The sequence below is a fragment of the Crotalus tigris genome, unplaced genomic scaffold, assembly GCF_016545835.1.
Source record: "Crotalus tigris isolate CLP2741 ecotype Arizona unplaced genomic scaffold, ASM1654583v1 scf7180000023830.6690815, whole genome shotgun sequence".
Taxonomy (NCBI): domain Eukaryota; kingdom Metazoa; phylum Chordata; class Lepidosauria; order Squamata; family Viperidae; genus Crotalus; species Crotalus tigris.
In genome coordinates this window covers 2,652,595-2,670,887 of record NW_024100214.1, presented here as the reverse complement: position 1 = coordinate 2,670,887, position 18,293 = coordinate 2,652,595, and the positions used below count along the sequence as shown (strand labels likewise).

Sequence of the window (18,293 nt, the reverse complement as noted above, 5' to 3'; positions counted from 1 at the left end):
CGCAATGTCACGTGACATCTTGTATCATGACTTTTTCTCCATTGTTGGCAATGGGATGGGCGCGGTTTCAGCATGACACATCTAGTCTGCGGGCCGGCAGTTTGACACCGCTGGATTATACCATCCTTCCCTAATCTTAATTAAAATCAAGGTTTTATAAATCGTTCAATGTCAGCAATTTGGAGTGGCATCAAAGTCTACGTAATAAACAAATAATGAACCAAATGAGATTTGGTCCTATCTACAATAATTTTTCCATGTTTTACTCTCCCTTCCTTATTTGTGAATAATAACTATCAAAAATTACTGGGATTCAACTTGTTACGATTTGTTTTTTCAAATGTTTCTCTCCCCAACCATGAGAAAGACAAGAGATTGTTCCCCCCCGCCCAAAGAGAAGCTTGAAATAAAGATTGGGAAAACTGAATGAATGATGAAATGATCCAACATGATGAAACTGACTCACCTATCACAAGGGTTTGGGTGGATCTTTATCATATCTGCAAATATTTCTTGCATTCTTAAACCACATTCTTTCTAAATAAGGCTTTCATAAAAATATTGGATGCAGTGGCCACACTTATTTATGGATTTAGATAAGGTTGCAGCTATCTTAAAAGCAACAAAATTGGGTGAGGTGAATTTGGACTGCCATAATGATAAACTGAAACACACATGTACTCAAATCCTGATTCCTGTCTTCATAATGTTCTCAGGGACTATTATACAAAAGAAAACTAAATAATAAGAACCATGTTGCAGTAGCAAAATTTGCTCTTAAGAGAGTATCATATCATACAGAGGACAGGAGAGGCCCAGCCCAAGTAATTTTACTGGCCTATCCAAGACTAGGTGCATAATAATAGATAAGTAGATAAAATCTTCATAATCACCATCCTCACCACTACTCTCATCTACGAGAAAAAAAATACAACTACTTAAAGAATTAATAACTTATTTTCTGCATCTAAGAATTGCTGTCTGAGTCAGCCAACGGTAAGATTGTAAGGATGCTGAGCTAAAGTTGGAATTGATTACATTCCCTTAGAACAAAAAGATTTTACTAGTGATGGTTGCATCACAGAAAGTACTGAAGATGAGACTCATAAATGGTAGTGTGTTGATTGGTTTGTTCTTTTCCAACTGAACTCAGAATGCTGATAAGCAGGAAAGAGCAAGTAGAAATTTGCAGAATGTTAGGGGATACATGATGTTTACCAAAAACTTTAGAATTGTTAGGACTTATAGATCATCATAAGGATTTTCTATTTAGATCAGCCTTTGCAGATTGTGCTAGCAGCTATAACTGGAGGTGATTTGTAAGCATTTAGTTATGATTTAAATCAATACTTTATTGTCTACCTTCCTATCTTAGTATACCTATCCTAGGTTTTACAAATGGGGCTCTCTAGAAGCTCAAAGGTGACGTTTAATTTTTAACTGTTTCTGCCTTGTCCAGTTTTCCTGGAGACATCTACATTGTGCTTCCATTCTCTAACAGACTTCATGGTCATCCAAACTTAAATTATTTCCACTGAGGTTTCGTGGATGCCAATTGTTTTTGCTCTATATCTATATGAAGAAATGGGATGTGTAAAAGCACTGTTCTTATGTTTGGTTTTCAACAATTAACAAAACAAAGCCCACATTTTCATTTACTCCACCAGCATTAAAAGCTACATTCAGTTAGGAGGAGTGCCTGGGAATCTTCCAATCCTTACTGCATTACTTCATCAGCTCTCACTTGTTAAATGCAAAATTAATTTGCTCTACTCTTTCACGTCTCTTCCTTTTTCCTCTCTTCTTTTAAACAGAGGGGCAACCTCTACATAACACAAGGCCTCTGTCATATTCATTTCCACCCCCAAATTATGGATACTCAAATTGTGATAATGAATCTTGTAATGGATTACTTTCATTTTCAAATGAAGTCCATTGAAATAATGAACTGCAGCAATCATCCATTAGTAAAATGTGAATGTTGGGCAAAACAAGTAACTTTCCTAGATAAATGTAATTGATCATTACTGTGATTCTATTATACAGTATGCTTTTTAAAATATCATTCATTTAGCTACTTATTGCTGTGGTTGAGACAAAGTATTGATTTTTATAGTTCCCCCCCCCTTCTCTTATAGGCAGTTCTCAAAGCTCAGCTTTTTATTTTTTGTTTACTGAACAAACTGCCTGCCATATTTAGTAACTGAGAGGGAGCTGGCCAATCAGAAAATCTGGCCAAATTTAACCTATGGGAAACTTGGCTGTTTTTCAAAGAACAAGAAACTGGGTCTTTGAATTCCATCCTAAGCAGGTGTTTTAATTTATGAAATACTCCTCTTGCAAACTACTACTATTTAAGTAAAGCAGCCTGGTTTTAAAACGTATGAATGAACACCAACTACATACCGGCCGCACTAAATATTTCTCCTTGTCAACATTTATCTTGTTTAAACTGAGCTGTGGGGGGGGGAGAAAAGGTGAACTAAACAAAAGTCACTCTGCTGCCCACTTCTCAGCCTGGACATCTTTGTTTAAGCTTTGACTTGGCTTAAATGAACGAATTAATATTGACAAAAACATCAACTAAGCTAATGAGTTGTTAGTTAAGGCAATAAACATGTCACATTAGAGTCAGCGCAGTGAAGAGGTAATTAGCCCTAGAAAAGCTCCATTGCGATCCTTTGCTCTTAACCTTTCAGTCTATTATCTAGTGCTAAAAAAGCAGCCTCTATGCCAGTACAATCCACCAATACACATCAGCCTTGGTACAATCCACCAATATACATCAGCCAGGGACTGCATTAGTAAGGATGCACAGGGCCTGGTGCCTTCGTATTTACCCAGGGTCTATTAACAAGTTTATATCATATATTGTAATAGGCTATGGATGTTAGCAGATCTGGAAAAGAAAAAGGAATGGCAGAGAATGACAAGGGTGGGTGGGTACAAACAACGTCAAAACTCTTACTGAAAGAGTATATAAAAGCAGTAAAGATATAAAGAAAACTTAACATGACACTACAGAAATAAAACATTAAAGGTATAAAGTTGGCAATAGTGGCGAATATCTGTATAAAGTTTCTTTCACACAGAATATTTCAGTTTTGTGTACATTAGATAGTTAGAATTAGAGAATGGACATGAAGTTGCCAATTTTGATTACAACACTGTAACTCCATAATGCGTCATTTTAATCTGGCTAATTTTTTTAGCAAGCCCTTTGCATCTTACGTAAAAATATATGACTTTTACAGCGATACTGCTGAGAAGGTCAGACAATTTTAATATCTATATCTTGTTCGAACTCCAATAGATTTCAAGATGTCACCTGGAGCCCTTAGTGTCTTTGTCAATGAAATTACTAAAATGGTAAGGCACATTTCACCACTTTAATTGCTTTATTAAAGAGATTTAAGATCTTATTCTAATTTACCTGTCAGTTTTTATGCCACTGCCCTAATAAGCGCAGAGGTTTTAAAGGTGGCTTCCTCATCTATGCTGCAAACATATTTTTGTGCCAGTTGAAAAATTTTCAAGAGACAATAAACAAAAGTTAAAACACTCAGTGGAGAATAAACATGAAAACGAACAGAATGTGAGGAGTATACTTTTCAAAATTTAATTTAATTTTAACCTTACAACTTAGAAAAATGTTGTAATTAGAAAATTCTACTAATATCATTGCTCTTGGATGCTGAACTGCAAGTTAACTGGGCACTTGAGCAGTCATAATTTTAAGAAAACAGTGGATTTTTAAGACTTTACAAATAGTCCTTAATTTACAACAGTCCATTTAGTGACCATTGAAAGTTACAACGGTGCTGAAAAAAGTGACATGATTGTTTTTCACACTTATGACCATGGCAGCATCCCTGTGGTCACGTGATCAAAATTCAGCCGCTTGTCAACTGACTCATATTTATGACGGTTGCAATCTCCTGGGGTCACGTGATCACCTTTTCCAACCTTCTGACAAACAAAGTCAATGGGGAAGCCAGATTTACTTAACAACCATGTTACTATCTTAACCACTGCAGTGATTTGCTAGACAACTGTGGCAAGAAAGGTTGTAAAATGGGGCAAGATTCACTTAACAAATGTTTTGCTTAGCAACAGAAATGTTGGGCTCAGTTGTAGTAATAAGTTGAGGACTACCTGTATAAATGAACAGCTCAGGCTTAGAACATCAGGAATAAGGGAAAGAGCCAGCTAGCCTCTTCCTCTAGAAAAGGGTTAAACTAAATCACCTAAATTAATTACCATATATTCCGGTGTATAAGGGGACCCGGTGTATAAGATGACCCCCCGTCTTCAGCGCTGAGTCACATGCCTAGAAAGTCATCTTATACGCCAGAAACTACCGTTATTTCCGGTGTATAAGACGACTTGGCGTATAAGACGACCCCCGACTTCGGCGCCAATTTTAAAGCTTGCGAAAGTCGTCTTATGCGCTGGAAAGTACAGTAATCTCAGCTTCAGGACTTCATGTATTTTAAAAATAATATTGAACATCTTAATATAATATCTTCATTTTTATTAGTAGCCTTGACTCCACCCGTGATGGAATGGCAAGCATATCAATTAAAAGTAACAGACTGGTAAAATATTGAGTTTTGACCATGTTAAGGTCAAATCAATTACTGCAGAATGGCAATTTGAACAAGATATGCCAGAACACAAAGTGCACAACAACCCATTGTTTAAATTTGAAACATTTGGCACATTTCATCAGAAGACTCAGGTGCCCAACACAACAGCATCGTTATCCTCAAAGTAGTATTTTCATTAAATACAGCATATCACGGTACATTGATTGTTCTCAATGGACCTATCAACTACATTTCTAGAATTTCTCTCCATATTCCCTGAAAGACATGTAATCACAATTCTCTGAATCCTAATCACTCCATCATTCTAAAGAGATGAGAGATTCAATAATGCAAAAAGCAGCCCAGGAATCACTATGCTGTTAAGTGATTGCATTGACTGACACCAAAATAAGATAATTTCCCTGGTATTTGCTTAATGACTGGTAGAGGTAAGGAATGGTTGTCTAGACACTGATTTTTAGTTGAACATCTTGCTTTCAAGAAATCTGAAATAAATCAATGTTTACTGATTCTCATTCTTGCTTCAGGGTACCTGGATTTTTATATTTTTTTTGACTATATAATGTAACTGTAAAGCCACAACTAATTCAATTAATCGTTGACTTACAACAGTTTATATAGTGACTATTCAAAATTATAGCGGCATTGAAAAAAGAGACTTATGATCGTTTTACACATTTACAACTGCTGCAGCATCCCATGGTCACATGAGCTGAATTTGGATGCTTGGCAACTGGCATGTATTTATGACTGTTGCAATGTCCTGTGCTCATGTGATCATCTTTTGCAACCTGACAAGCAAAGTCAATGGGGAAGCTAGATTCAATAAACAACTATGTTAACAACTGCACTGATTCACTTAACAACTGTGGCAAGAAAGGTCATAAAATGAGACAAAACTACTTAACTATCTTGCTTAGCAACATAAATTTTGTGGTCAAGTTGAGGATTACCTATACATACTTTAGATCTCAGCATCTATTAAATGAATGGCTTGTTCATTATAAGCAAGATACATGGGAAATGTACTTGATGACTGGAAAATAAAACAGAAATGGGACATCAAATTCATAATATGGTTCCTCTTTCTACTGACTCGAATTGTTATGTAAGTCACTGCTCAGTTATCATCATTAATGGAGATAAAGAAATTGGCATAGAAAAACAACAATTTTTCAGTAATGGCCCAGAGGCTTCGGAACAAGCTGTCAAACAAGCTATATTGTTGTACTTGACTGATTGGCAATCAGCATAGTCTGGCAGATGAGGAATTTTTAAACACTGTTTCTGCCAGTTTTTGCAACATAATTGGAATTAAAAAAAAGAACAACAACTGGAACGATCCCTTATTTTATACCATTGTCCAGAGACAGATCAAAAGGCGAAATAATGTATCCACAAACACTGTTTGAAATCCGTAGGCACAGTTAGATTAAAAATGGGAATAACATCAATGAGAACCTCTTATCCTGAGCATTTAATGAAATAATGTCTGTGTACTTTTTTATCGCAATTGATCTCAATAGATGAAAAATAAATCAAAAGGGGAAATTAAGGCTAGTAATAAAATGCTGTAATGTAATTTTGCTGACCTGGACTGAGTGAGAATAAACGGAGCTATTTCATCAATAATTCCACACAAATGCAATGGAAGGGCTCAGAAACATGTGAGAAGGGAGCAATCAACCGTTGTATGTCATATTTTGTAGTCTAAGCTACACCTGGCTTGTTTGGACATTATGTTGGTAGACCTTTAATTTTAACCAAGCATACAAAGCAATAGCATTATTTTCTGCTGACACTTTTTCATGGGAAAGCCAAAACGGATACATTTTAATGCTGTACCTAAAAGACAGTCAAATGAGCCCAAATTCTAATAAAATTGGCCTCAAAGACAGAAAAGGATTAAATCAGCCAATCTTTTCTCTCTAACTCCAGCCTAGTTAAACTGACCGAACAATGCCATTTTTCTTCCTCTCAAAATCTGCAGTGGGTGAATCAAATGTGAAAGCACGATCAATTCTGTTCCAAGACAGTAAATGAGCTTTAGCTCAGACTTGTTTCAATTTATAGAGAGAATTCAGCTCCACCAGCTTTTAAGTGGATTCTTAGTTCTACTATGATGCTATATTACAGTGCTATGGAAACAGTAAATAATTTTTGGGCCCAAATTTGTTTATTATCTAGAGATCGAGAGAATCAATGTGCTGTGTTTCTCAAGTAGGCACCTGATTCATTTATAGCATTAAAAAAGCTCTTGACCTCTAAATTTAAAGTATCATTTAACATGATCATTGAAAAATCAAAAGAGGAATGCAGCCTAAAAATTATTTTACCATAGGATGAATAATTTGTCAGGGCATTAAATTATTTTATTGAGTCAAATTAAGATAAAACTTGTGTGTGCAAATTATGTGCAAAAAGGAATGAGCACAATCCAATACTTCTGTTATTAATATCAACAGAAGGAAAAAGTATAATTCATATTTATACTCTTAAGCATTGCATCATGGCTAACTTCCCTGATACTAAATCAGAAACTCATACCTAATGCTGATTGTTGTTGTTATTTGGTCACAACAGAGAGTACAGAGAAGAGCAACAAAGATGATTAGGGGACTGGAGGCTAAAGCATATAAGGAAAGGCTGCTGGAATTGGGTATGTCTAGTTTAATGAGGAGAAGGACGAGGGGGGACATGATAGCAGTGTTCCAATATCTCAGGGGCTGCCACAAAGAAGACGGAGTCAAGCTATTTTCCAAAGTCCCTGAAGGCAGGACAAGAAGCAACGGATGGAAACTAACCAAAGAGAGAATCAACCTAGAACTAAGGAGAAACTTCCTGACAGTTAGAACAATTAACCAGTGAAACAACCTGCCTCCAAAAGCGGTGAATGCTCCAACCCTGGAGGTTCTTAAGAAGAGACTGGACAGCCATTTGTCTGAAATGGTATAGGGTTTCCTGCCTGAGCAGAGGGTTGGACTAGATGACCTCCAAGGTCCCTTCCAACTTTATTATATTATTATTATTATTATTATTATTATTATTATTATTATTATTATTATTATTATTATTATTATTGATCATCGCACAGTCAGCCAGATGTTCAGACTGGATTTGGCATTTTGCATTTTGTCTACCTATCGAGTCCTTACCCAGGACCTGGGATACGCAGATGTGGATGTTTGATGGTATTACAGATATCGTCACAGGATGGAAGCAGTTCCTAATAAGGCCGCCTTTTGCAATTGACTAATAGCGAATTTGTCAATGCCAATGGTGTTCAAGTGGTGCTCCAGTTGTTTTGGGATTGCACCCAAGGAGCCTATGACTATTGGTACTACCCTTGCTTGCTTTTGCCACAGTCTTTCTATTTCTATTTGTAGGTCTTTGTATTTTGTTATCTTCTCCAGTTCTTTCTCTTCTATTCTGCTATCTCCAGGCACTGCCACATCCACTATCCAGACTTTTTTGTCTTTCTTATCGACAATTGTTAAGTCTGGGGTGTTATGTTGCAGGTGCTTGTCTGTTTGAATTCTGAAGTCCCAGAGCAGTTTAATTTTATCATTTTCTATGACTTTCTCTATTTTATGATCCCACCAGTTTTTGCTTACAGGCAAATGATAATTTTTGCAGATCTTCCAATGCACCATTGTTGCTACTTTGTCATGCCGCTGCTTGTAATCAGTCTGTGCAATCTTCTTGCAACAGCTTACCAAGTGGTCCACTGTTTCTTCAGCTTCTTTGCATAGGCGGCACTTACTGTCTGTTGCTGTCTTCTCAATTTTGACTTTGTATGCATTTGTCCTTAAGGCTTGGTCTTGTGCAGCCAGAATTAGTCCCTCGGTCTCTTTCTTCAATTTTCCTGCTCTTAGCCATTGCTAGGTTTTATTATTATCTGCTTTCCCAGCTATTTTTTTCATGTATAGGCCATGTAGTGCTTTGTCTTCCCATGCCTTTATTCTGTTCTTCATTTGGTCTTTTTTGTAGGCCAGTTTGGTCTCTCCAGTAGTTAGTAAGCCTTCCTGATATACTAATTTCAGTGCATCTTCATCATTGTTCTTCAGATATTCTTCCAAAGCCATTTTTTCTTCTTCCACCATCTGATGTACTTGTAGCATTCCACGCCCACCTATTTGCCTTGGTAGATAAAGTCTATCAGTGTCACTGCGTGGATGAAGGGCATGATTCATTGTCGTTATTTTTCTGGTCTACCTATCCATTGCTTTTAGTTCTGCTTGAGTCCAGTCCATTATTCCAGCTATTATTATTATTATTATTATTAATAATAATAATAATAATAATAATAATAATAATAATATAATGTGAAGTCACAAGCTGCCAGTTCTTTAGCTGGTGTTGGCCTGTACATGAACTGAGTTCTTCCCAAGAACCTAGGATGTCATAATATATTGACAAAATATATATGAGGATCCAAGCAGTTGTGGCTTTTATCAATTGACTGATGGAAATGTTGTCAGTGTGCAGATTTTCTAAGTGCTATCCAGGATATTTTTGGTATGGCATCCAGTGTGCCATGGAACCACTATGGCTGGTTTAGGTCATAAATATTCAAATTCTATCTTCATATCTTGATACTACTATTTTATTATTATAAATTACTTCATCTTTAGAAAATGTTTAAAGGAGTTTAAAGTTTTAAAGGAGTTTAAGGTTTTAAATGTTTAAAAAGTATAAAGGAGCATTCCTAAAACTCCTGCTCTCTGGTATGCTTACTTTCCCTTTCTATAAGTTCATAACCATCATACCCATTGGTCAGCTGATTGGGCACATTAGAGCTGAATCTAACATAGCTGATAAAATGATTGGAATCACACATGGTTTGATTAATAGTTTATTTAATCAAAACCTGATTTGTTTAGCCATGGTCTATTTAATCATGGTTTATTTAATTAATGGTCTTCACCTGTAAGATATAAGTAATGGTTTAAAACAGGAATGGGTAACAGTTTACACTAAACAAAACAGTACTGGCATAATTAAGTTGAATAAAGCAAATAATGCTTATGTTTGGTGTATTTAAGATTCTGTAAAGACTGAAAACCTGTTGGTTGGCATAGTACTGGGCATATTCTACCCCACAACAAAATATACTTTACCCATTTCAAAGATGAGAACTGAATTAATATGGAATAGGACGTGACAATAAAGGGATTTTTAACTGAAAATGCTACTCTGTCCTGAAGAAGCAATCTTTCCCAGAACTTATATCTTTTATAGTCAATCTCTCAAAAGTCAACAAGAGGATCATCCCTTGGAATTCCTATTCAATTTACTGTTCAGGGTGCTCAGTATGACACCAAGCAACAGCACACTCTCTACTCATCTAGGCTATAGTTTCATCATCCCAGAACTGTAGAAAAGTAGTCTGATTATGTGAACATGCAGAAAACTCCTCAGAAGAACTTAATAAAAAAAGTCTACCTTTTTTTTTTTTGCAAGCAGCTGCCAAAAAAGAAAAAGAAAATGCAGTCTTAGGGTGCATCAATAAAAGTAAACAGTAATGTCAGATTAAGGGAAGTCATTGTTTGGTCTATTCTGTATTGGTCAAATCACACAAGAATGCTGAGACTAATTCTGAACATCACATTATAGGAAAAGCACTGACCAACTAGAATCATGTACTGTGGCACACAACCAAACCGACAAGGATCCCAATAGGGAAAAAAAAAATATAAGGAACAATTGGATACGTTTAGCCTGGAGACATTTGTGGAAAGATATGTAAACTTTCTTGAGTATCTGATGGCCTGTGGTGTGGAAGAAGGAGCAGACATGTTCAATATTGTTCCAGAAGGCCAAACAAGAAATAGATTTAAATTGCAAGGTGGTAGATTACATCATTCAACAATGGAACCAACTATTTTGAGAGGTGGCAGACTCTCTTTCACTGTTTAAACTGAAGCTGGAAGGCCATCTATCATGGAAGCTGTTGCAATGGAGGAGTTCTTGGGAGAAATACTGCAAGTTGTACTCAATTTATACTCAAGAATAAGTCTTTAATAAAGTGCTCCCTTCCTTTATTTGGGATTTTATTTTGGGGGGAATGTCTTCAATTACCAAAACAGCTCTAGGTGACTTACTAAAAAATAAGAATATATTTTTTAAAAAAGTTACTTTTCTTGTCTTATTATTTTTATAAGTTACTTAGGCACCAAGTATACCTAAGTTATATCTCCTCCTGCTTCCTGTTTTCTCCACAACAACAATCCTGTGAGGTACATTGTGCTGAGAGAGAGTGACTGGCCCAAAGTCACTCAGCCAACTTTTCATGCCTAAAATGGGGCTAGAATTCATAGTCTCCGGATTTTTAGCCTAATGCCTTAATCACTAGAAATGGAGATATTGGAGTATTTAGGGGACAATTAATGAAAATTTAAAAACCCAAACAAACAGACACCAAATGAGTTTATGAACCACTCAATGGCCTACCAGAAAAGTATTTTTTTATTCCTATGCTGTGTGGAACTTTGTGCTTATTGCATATCAGTCAAGATAGAAATAATCAGCAAAGTAGACTCTCATCCTCCCAAGTGCTGGGCCAGAAGGATGTGTTTGGGAGGTAAAGGATGCAGGAAATATGGGCCAAGAGTATATAATCCCAGCAAATTCACCCAAGGTGTGAAAAATTGCCCAGCTAAAGTAAATAGGCATGTACTATACAGCAGGGGTCCCCAACCCCCAGTCTGTGGTCCAGCACCGGGCCATGGCATGCCAGCAACCGGGCCACGGAAACAAGCAAAGCTGCATCTGCGGGATATAGGTAGCACACGAAACCACACCCTCTCTGGTCCATGGAAAAATCTTTCTCCACAAAACCGGTCTCTGGTGCCCCAAAGGTTGGAGGCCTCTGCTAAACAGTAGATCACACTGCAAAGTACAGGAAGATGATATACAATATTCAAGATACCCTAGAAAATATCCTTATTTACAAGAACCTCCAATATTAGAAGATGAAGTTTAAGCATCATTCCAATCATTATCAAGTAAAATTATTTTAGCAATTGATGTAATGTACACTGATAAAGCCAGCAAGATATGAAACATTGAACAGCAAAGGCTGTAACCAAATTATGCTAGCAACTGTAGAAAATGATACCATGAAATAAAAGAAAAGAAACTTATCAGGGTATGTAAACCATTGTATAACATTCTAATATTATGTTCTGGCTAAATAATTCTTAGGATCATCAATGTGGATCAGAACTCTAGATGAAAAGGGAGAGGCCAAATGTTCAAGCTAATTTTAGAAATGACTGAGGAGCAAGACACACTATTGCTGATACACAATGGACAATTGAGAAAGCCAAAGGATACCAAAAAGAAATTAATATGTGCTTGATCAATTATAGAAAGGACTTCAGATGTACTGATCCATGTCAGGTTGTGGAATCTCATTAGGAAAATGGGAAGCACAAAACATCCCATTGCCTTTATGTGAAACCTATATATCAGATAGGAAGCCAATGATTGGATAAGTGAAAGTGATCGGCACAAGTTTTGCAAGTGACAAGGGATTATTTAGTCCAGTGGTTCTCAACCTTTTTAATGCCGCGACCCCCAATCGGTCATAAGTCAAGGACTAAACCAGTCGTAAGTCGAGGACTTTTCCTGCCCGGGAGCGCCGCGCAACTGGTCGTAGGTCGAGGACTTTTCCTGCCCGGGAACGCCGTGCATGCGTGGTGCTGCCCCCTGCACCGGCCGAGGCGTAGCTGGCAAGCGGCAGAGACAGAGCAGGCCGACCACTGGCTGGGCCACCAGCTGGCCCAGCCCAAAGGAGGTAAGGCACTCACCGGAAAAGGGGAAAAAATGGCGGACAGCCTTGCTTGGCGACCCCCGTGAAATGGTCGATCGACCCCAAATGGGGCCACGACCCATAGGTTGAGAACCGCTGGTTTAGTCTCTCCATACTTATTCAACCCATATAATGAATATATATAGTGGCCCTCAGTACTTGTCGTTAATTTGTTCTGGGAGGTGTGATGAGTACTAAAAATGAATACAGAGCAAACCATATGATTTACCATGTGACTGTTTATTTTGGCCAGAAGGAATAGTGAGTCACGAGGAAGCCAATGCTATCAAGTACTACCTTGCTCATCGAATACCAGGAGAAAGATGCATACTGGGACAAGAGTTTTGCTTCAAAGTGCATTGGTACAGAATTTGACCAATTTTGAAGCAGTTTTGAAGTACTGACTGTACTGAGGAAGGCTAGATTGGGAGAATATGAATTTGGTTTTAAAACTGGAGGAAAAAGCATCAATAATCTTCTCTTTGCTGATGACACTACCCTGAATAGGGAATATCCACAGAATATCCCCAGATCTGGGTGGGTCAAACACCTTTAGTCTTGGCACGGCTGAGTCAGAGACAGTTTCTCCCAATCCAAACAGGGATCACTGATCATGTGGGCTACATTTTTTTTCCTTGTAACTCTGTGGATGCTTTCTACATTAGACCATATACTACTGGTCTAATTCTGTGGTTCTAAATTCACAGAAAAGTTTCTATATCCTATAAAGGGGATTTGTAGCCTAGTCTACTTCCTGATGTGACATGGAAGAATATTTCAACTACCCAGCAGTGTCTATTAAATAATGATGATGTAGCACCTGAACAGCTTCAAAGTCCTCTACTTCATTTGGTCATTAATTTAATTTTGGTGGATTGTCACTGCTGGGCATTTGCAAAAACAAAAACAAAAGTGTTGTGAGCAAGCAAGCACATAGAAATTATTTTTTTAAAAAAAACACCAGTCGTTTCTATCATATATCAAGTCACCAACTGAGTTACCAGTAATTCGTTAATGAAGCCCACTGGCTTCAGGGGCTGAATGAAAAAATAAATATATTTTTTCCTAGACAAAGCAAGCAGCAGCTATACAGAAGATTTCATTTCCTTAAATTCTATACACTTTCAATGAGATAGGAGGGCAAGAGCTGTTCAATAGTTTAATTACTAACCATTCCAGTTGAAGTGATTAAGGTATTCTCAATTAACATAACATACACTTCTATTCGTTTGCAAACAACTCTGAGAACTGACTTCAAAAAAGTGAACAAATCTGGGTTTAATAGTTAAATATTTTGTTCGGTCACTGAACAACATATTAGTGGTTCATAAAAATCTGGACTTCCAGAATCCAGAACAATCCAGATATACAGTACATATCAGAGGTTCATGAGGAAAAAAATCCCCCATATATATCCACCTTGGTAAGCAAATAGGAAGTCAATTGTTATAGGACATGAACTATCAAATATGACAAATGTGGAATAAAAATGGTAAAAAAAATGACTATTTACCTTGTTTAATTAAGTCTAAATTTCTGATCAGGATTTTAATCATCTGTAAGTGTTAAATTTATTTCCAAGCATCTGTTTGCTTCCCAATTCTTAGCAACCCTTAGCAATAAGATTGAGCAGTCAAATATGCATGGAACCTGTCTATGGGAATGAGCATAATCTAATATGAACATTATCCAGAATTCACCAATATTCTGCCATATAAGGGAGCAATACCCAAGGGGAAAGGACAAAAAACTTGATTACAGACAGACAATATTTTGTCTCTCAAAGAACTACAATTAATAGTAAAAATATGATAGTAATAATGAAAAGTGCTAAATTCCAACAAATTTAGTGGTACAACTCTGATTATAGATTTGCCCTTATGAACAGAATTTTGAAAACCAAAAGTATACGTTGGATCAAAAAGATGGAGTTAAGTCTCTCACCTTTTTCATTTAATATAGTATTATAAAGAAGCAGAGCCATTGTGATTCAATAATTATTTTTAAATGGCCAAAAATCTCAGATCATCATCAAATCTTGTACGTTTTTGACATTCCTGCCTCAAATCTATTTCAGTGAATTATAACAGTCCAACTGTGTGAGATCGGGCAATATGGTGAGCCTTCAATGGCACTTTTATCGAATATGAGACCTGCTGGTATAAACTGGAGGTGGGGTGGACATTCTTGTCTATTGTTGTTATGGTCCAAATGAAGGCCATGATTGGGAACTGATGTTATTAAATATTCTCTGGAGAATGGTTCCAAGAAAATAGTGCTTCAATGGTTTCAAGTCACAGATGTTTATGAGGATTAGAGATTTATTATTCAGGTGTGAAAACCTGTATGTTTTAATTTTAAAAAGTGTTTCTTAGTTTTTTCTCTCATATCTTCTTCATGGTTCCAAACATCACTTTGGATAATATATAGGTATCAAACTTTAATGCAACATGGCCAGAATCTTAGTAATTACATTGGTTATATGCAAACACTTTCCCCCAAACAATAACAGAACATCAGGAAGAGAGTAATGAAGCTTTGTGCCCTTACAAAAAGGTATTTGTTTCCTTTTGTTTGAACATAGTCTTTTTGCAGTATACCCTCATGATGTTACTTCAAAAACTGTTCTTAAAATATAACATGTTTTTGCTAATCAACTTTAATATGTGCAATGGGCAAGTCTGAAATTTATTATGTATATTTTTCCTCTCTTCAACCTAAAATTTCTTTTCCAGCCATAAAAAAGTTCCTTAAACATCAATGTAGGAGTAATATTTATCTTTAAGTAGCAAAGATAATCTGTGACATTTAACAGTCCGATTCAGCTGTACCAATCTCATAAATCTGAATCTGAGTATTTTATTCATACTGAATATTTCAAAAGGTAAAGAATCTCATGTCAATTTCTGATTACTATAATTTCTAGTTACTTCAGAAGTAGTTTGCCACTATTTCTTCTGGGATGTTTTTTTTTATTTGTCAGTTTGATCTACAATCCTGACATTTCTTGATGGTCTGCAAATCAAGTATCAACCAGGTCCAAACTTGCTCAGTTTCTCCAAGAATAGCCAAGCTGACTAGATATTGTCACCTCCCATAGGACAATGCAAATATTTCAGAACAGAGTTGACCATAACTGTAAGAGAAATGTCTATGGAGATTCTCAGTCATGGTTGTCCCAAAGGCGCTTTTTCAAAATGCAACTGACTTTGTTTTTCCTTGAAGACATTTCGCTTTTCATTCAAGAAGCTTCTTCAGTTCATTTGGGACATAATTATAAGCATATTTTTTAACTGTTATAGTTTCTTGTACCACTGAATCTCAGGAAATGGTGGCTTGCTTAAATTATGATTGCTAAGGATAAAGCCAGAATCCTGTCTCAGTTTCATCTACAATAGTTTAAAGAAAATAGGATCCATTAGTATGAAAACACTGGAGATTTCATTACTTGGAAATCTAACTTTTATTTTCCATTTCCTCCTCCACAGCATGAATTAAAGAGTGAAGATGAAAGACTCTTGTTTGTTTTCATACTGGGGATACACACAATATATATCACCATTGGGACCACTTTGGTCATATAAATATGTACACACACACACACACACACACACACACACACACACACACACTGGGACCACTTTATATACCACTGGGACCACTTTATATACCACCGGGATGTAACCCCTAATCTGGGAGGCTTCAACAGATCCCATGAACAATATCCTAGCTCTCTGTCCAGAACAGTGCAGTAGTAGCTGCAGCTAAGATACTGTGCAGAACTCTGAAATTTCCAAGCCTCTGACAAATTGAGGAAGACATAGACCACCCACTGGGGTGAAAAGAGAAATAGTATAGTATAGTATAGTATAGTATAGTATAGTATAGTATAGTATAGTATAGTATAGTATAGTATAGTATAGTATAGTATAGTAGTGTAGTGTAGTGTAGTGTAGTGTAGTGTAGTGTAGTGTAGTGTAGTGTAGTGTAGTGCAGTGCAGTGTAGTGTAGTGTAGTACTGTAGTGTAGCGTAGCACTGCACTCTTGTATTATATTGTTGTCAGAACTGCTATCTCACTGTCAGTCTACCACAGCGGTTCTCAACCTATGGGTCGCGACCCCATTTGGGGTCGATTGACCATTTCACAGGGATCGCCAAGCAAGGCTGTCCACCATTTTTTTCCCTTTTCCGGCAGGTGCCTTACCTCCCTTGGGCTGGGCCAGCTGGTGGCCCAGCCGGTGGTCGGCCTGCTCCATCTCTGCTGCTTGCCAGCTACACCTCGGCTGGCGCAGGGGGCGGCACCGCGCATGTGCGGCACTCCCGGGCAGGGAAAGTCCTCGACTTACGATTGGTTGGATAGTCCTCAACTTATGACTAGTTTAGTCCTCGACTTACGACTGGTTGGGGGTCGTGGCATTAAAAAGGTTGAGAACCACTGGTCTACCACGAACCCTGGAGGGAGGCTGCAAGGAAGGGCAAAGGCTTGGGAGAAAGTTTCCAAGGTCATTTCCCTGGGAGCAGAATGCCGATCTGTAGGGTGACTGTTTCCAAAATATATCTTTTAAAATTGAGAGACAATAAGAGACAAACAATGACAAGGGACGAAGGGAGGAGAGTTAACTGGGAAAAAAATTACGTGCAAACATTTAGTCCTGGCTTTGCATTACTGTATTTCACTTGACTTCTAGTAAACTATCCCTTTCTCAACCAATGGAGGCAAGGATGGTTTTTACTTAGAAGCCCAAGCTGAGGCAGCTCTGACATTTGCTTTCCTTTCTAGCTGAACTGGGCCATATTATATACATTATAAATATATGGGATTAATGAACTTTCAATACAACAGTTGTGTTAAAGTGGAGGAAAAGAAGAAAATAACTTACAGGTATGCCTTGCCAAGGAATAGTTGGATCCGCCACTTGTTGAGCCGAAACCTTCTGGAATTTGACTAGAACTGCGTGGTCTAGTTAGCAACTTTGGGGGTTCTATTTCTGCTCCAAACTCTGCTCCAATTACTCCTAGTAGAACAATAGCGGTAGCTTGTTTTCGTCTCTCTTCATATGACAAAGTTATTTTTTTAATTTGTGGAAGTCCAGACAGAGTACCTGTAATACAAACGCATAAGGACATGATGATTAAACAGCTATCTGCTTCATTAGAAATTATAAGTAGTCCTCAACTTATAACCACAATTGAGCCCAACATTTCCATTGCTAAGCAGGACGGTTCAGTGAGTTTTGTCCCCTTTTACAATTTTTCTTGTCACAGTTGTTAAGTGAATCCCTGCAGTTTGTAAGCTAAGTCAGTAGCACGGTTGTTAAGTGAATCTGGCTCCCCCATTGATTTTACTTGTCAGAAGGCCACAAAAGGTGATCACATGACCTTGGGACACTGCAACTGTCATAAAAACATGCCAGTTGCCAAGTGTCCAAATTCTGATCATGTGACTGTGGGGACAACAGTTTTAAGTGTGAAAAACAGTCATAAGTCTTTTTTTTAGCGCCCCTGTAACTTTGAACATTCATTAAATGAATGGTTATAAGTTGAGGACTACCTGAAATGCAGTGGTGGGATTCAGCTGGTTCGTGCCACTTCGGCAGAACCGTTAGCTAATTTTTTGTTGCCCAGGCCCAGAATGGACTTCCGGAAGTGGCATCCACACAGAGAACTGGTTGTTCACGTATTTGAATCCCAACACTGCTGAAATGGTTTTGATACCAGTAATTCTGAAAATTATATAGGATTTCCTGCTTGAGCAGTGGATTGGACTAGAAGACTAGAAGCCTCCAAGGTTCCTTCCAACGTTGTCATTCTGTTATATTGAAAGATTATTTTTCCTTTACACCATTGAGTTGTCGTGGTGCAGTGA

General features: G+C 37.4%; 1 protein-coding gene across 2 annotated transcripts in view; it reads right to left on the bottom strand.

Moving 5' to 3' along the window:
* WDR7 (WD repeat domain 7) overlaps window positions 1–18,293 on the bottom strand; it is a 206,132-nt gene that overhangs the window by 68,424 nt on the left and 119,415 nt on the right. For both annotated transcript variants that reach the window (XM_039322127.1, XM_039322128.1), the window contains one exon: window positions 17,308–17,529. In XM_039322127.1, the coding sequence (XP_039178061.1) occupies window positions 17,308–17,529 (222 nt within the window). The remainder of the gene's footprint in view (window positions 1–17,307; window positions 17,530–18,293) is intronic.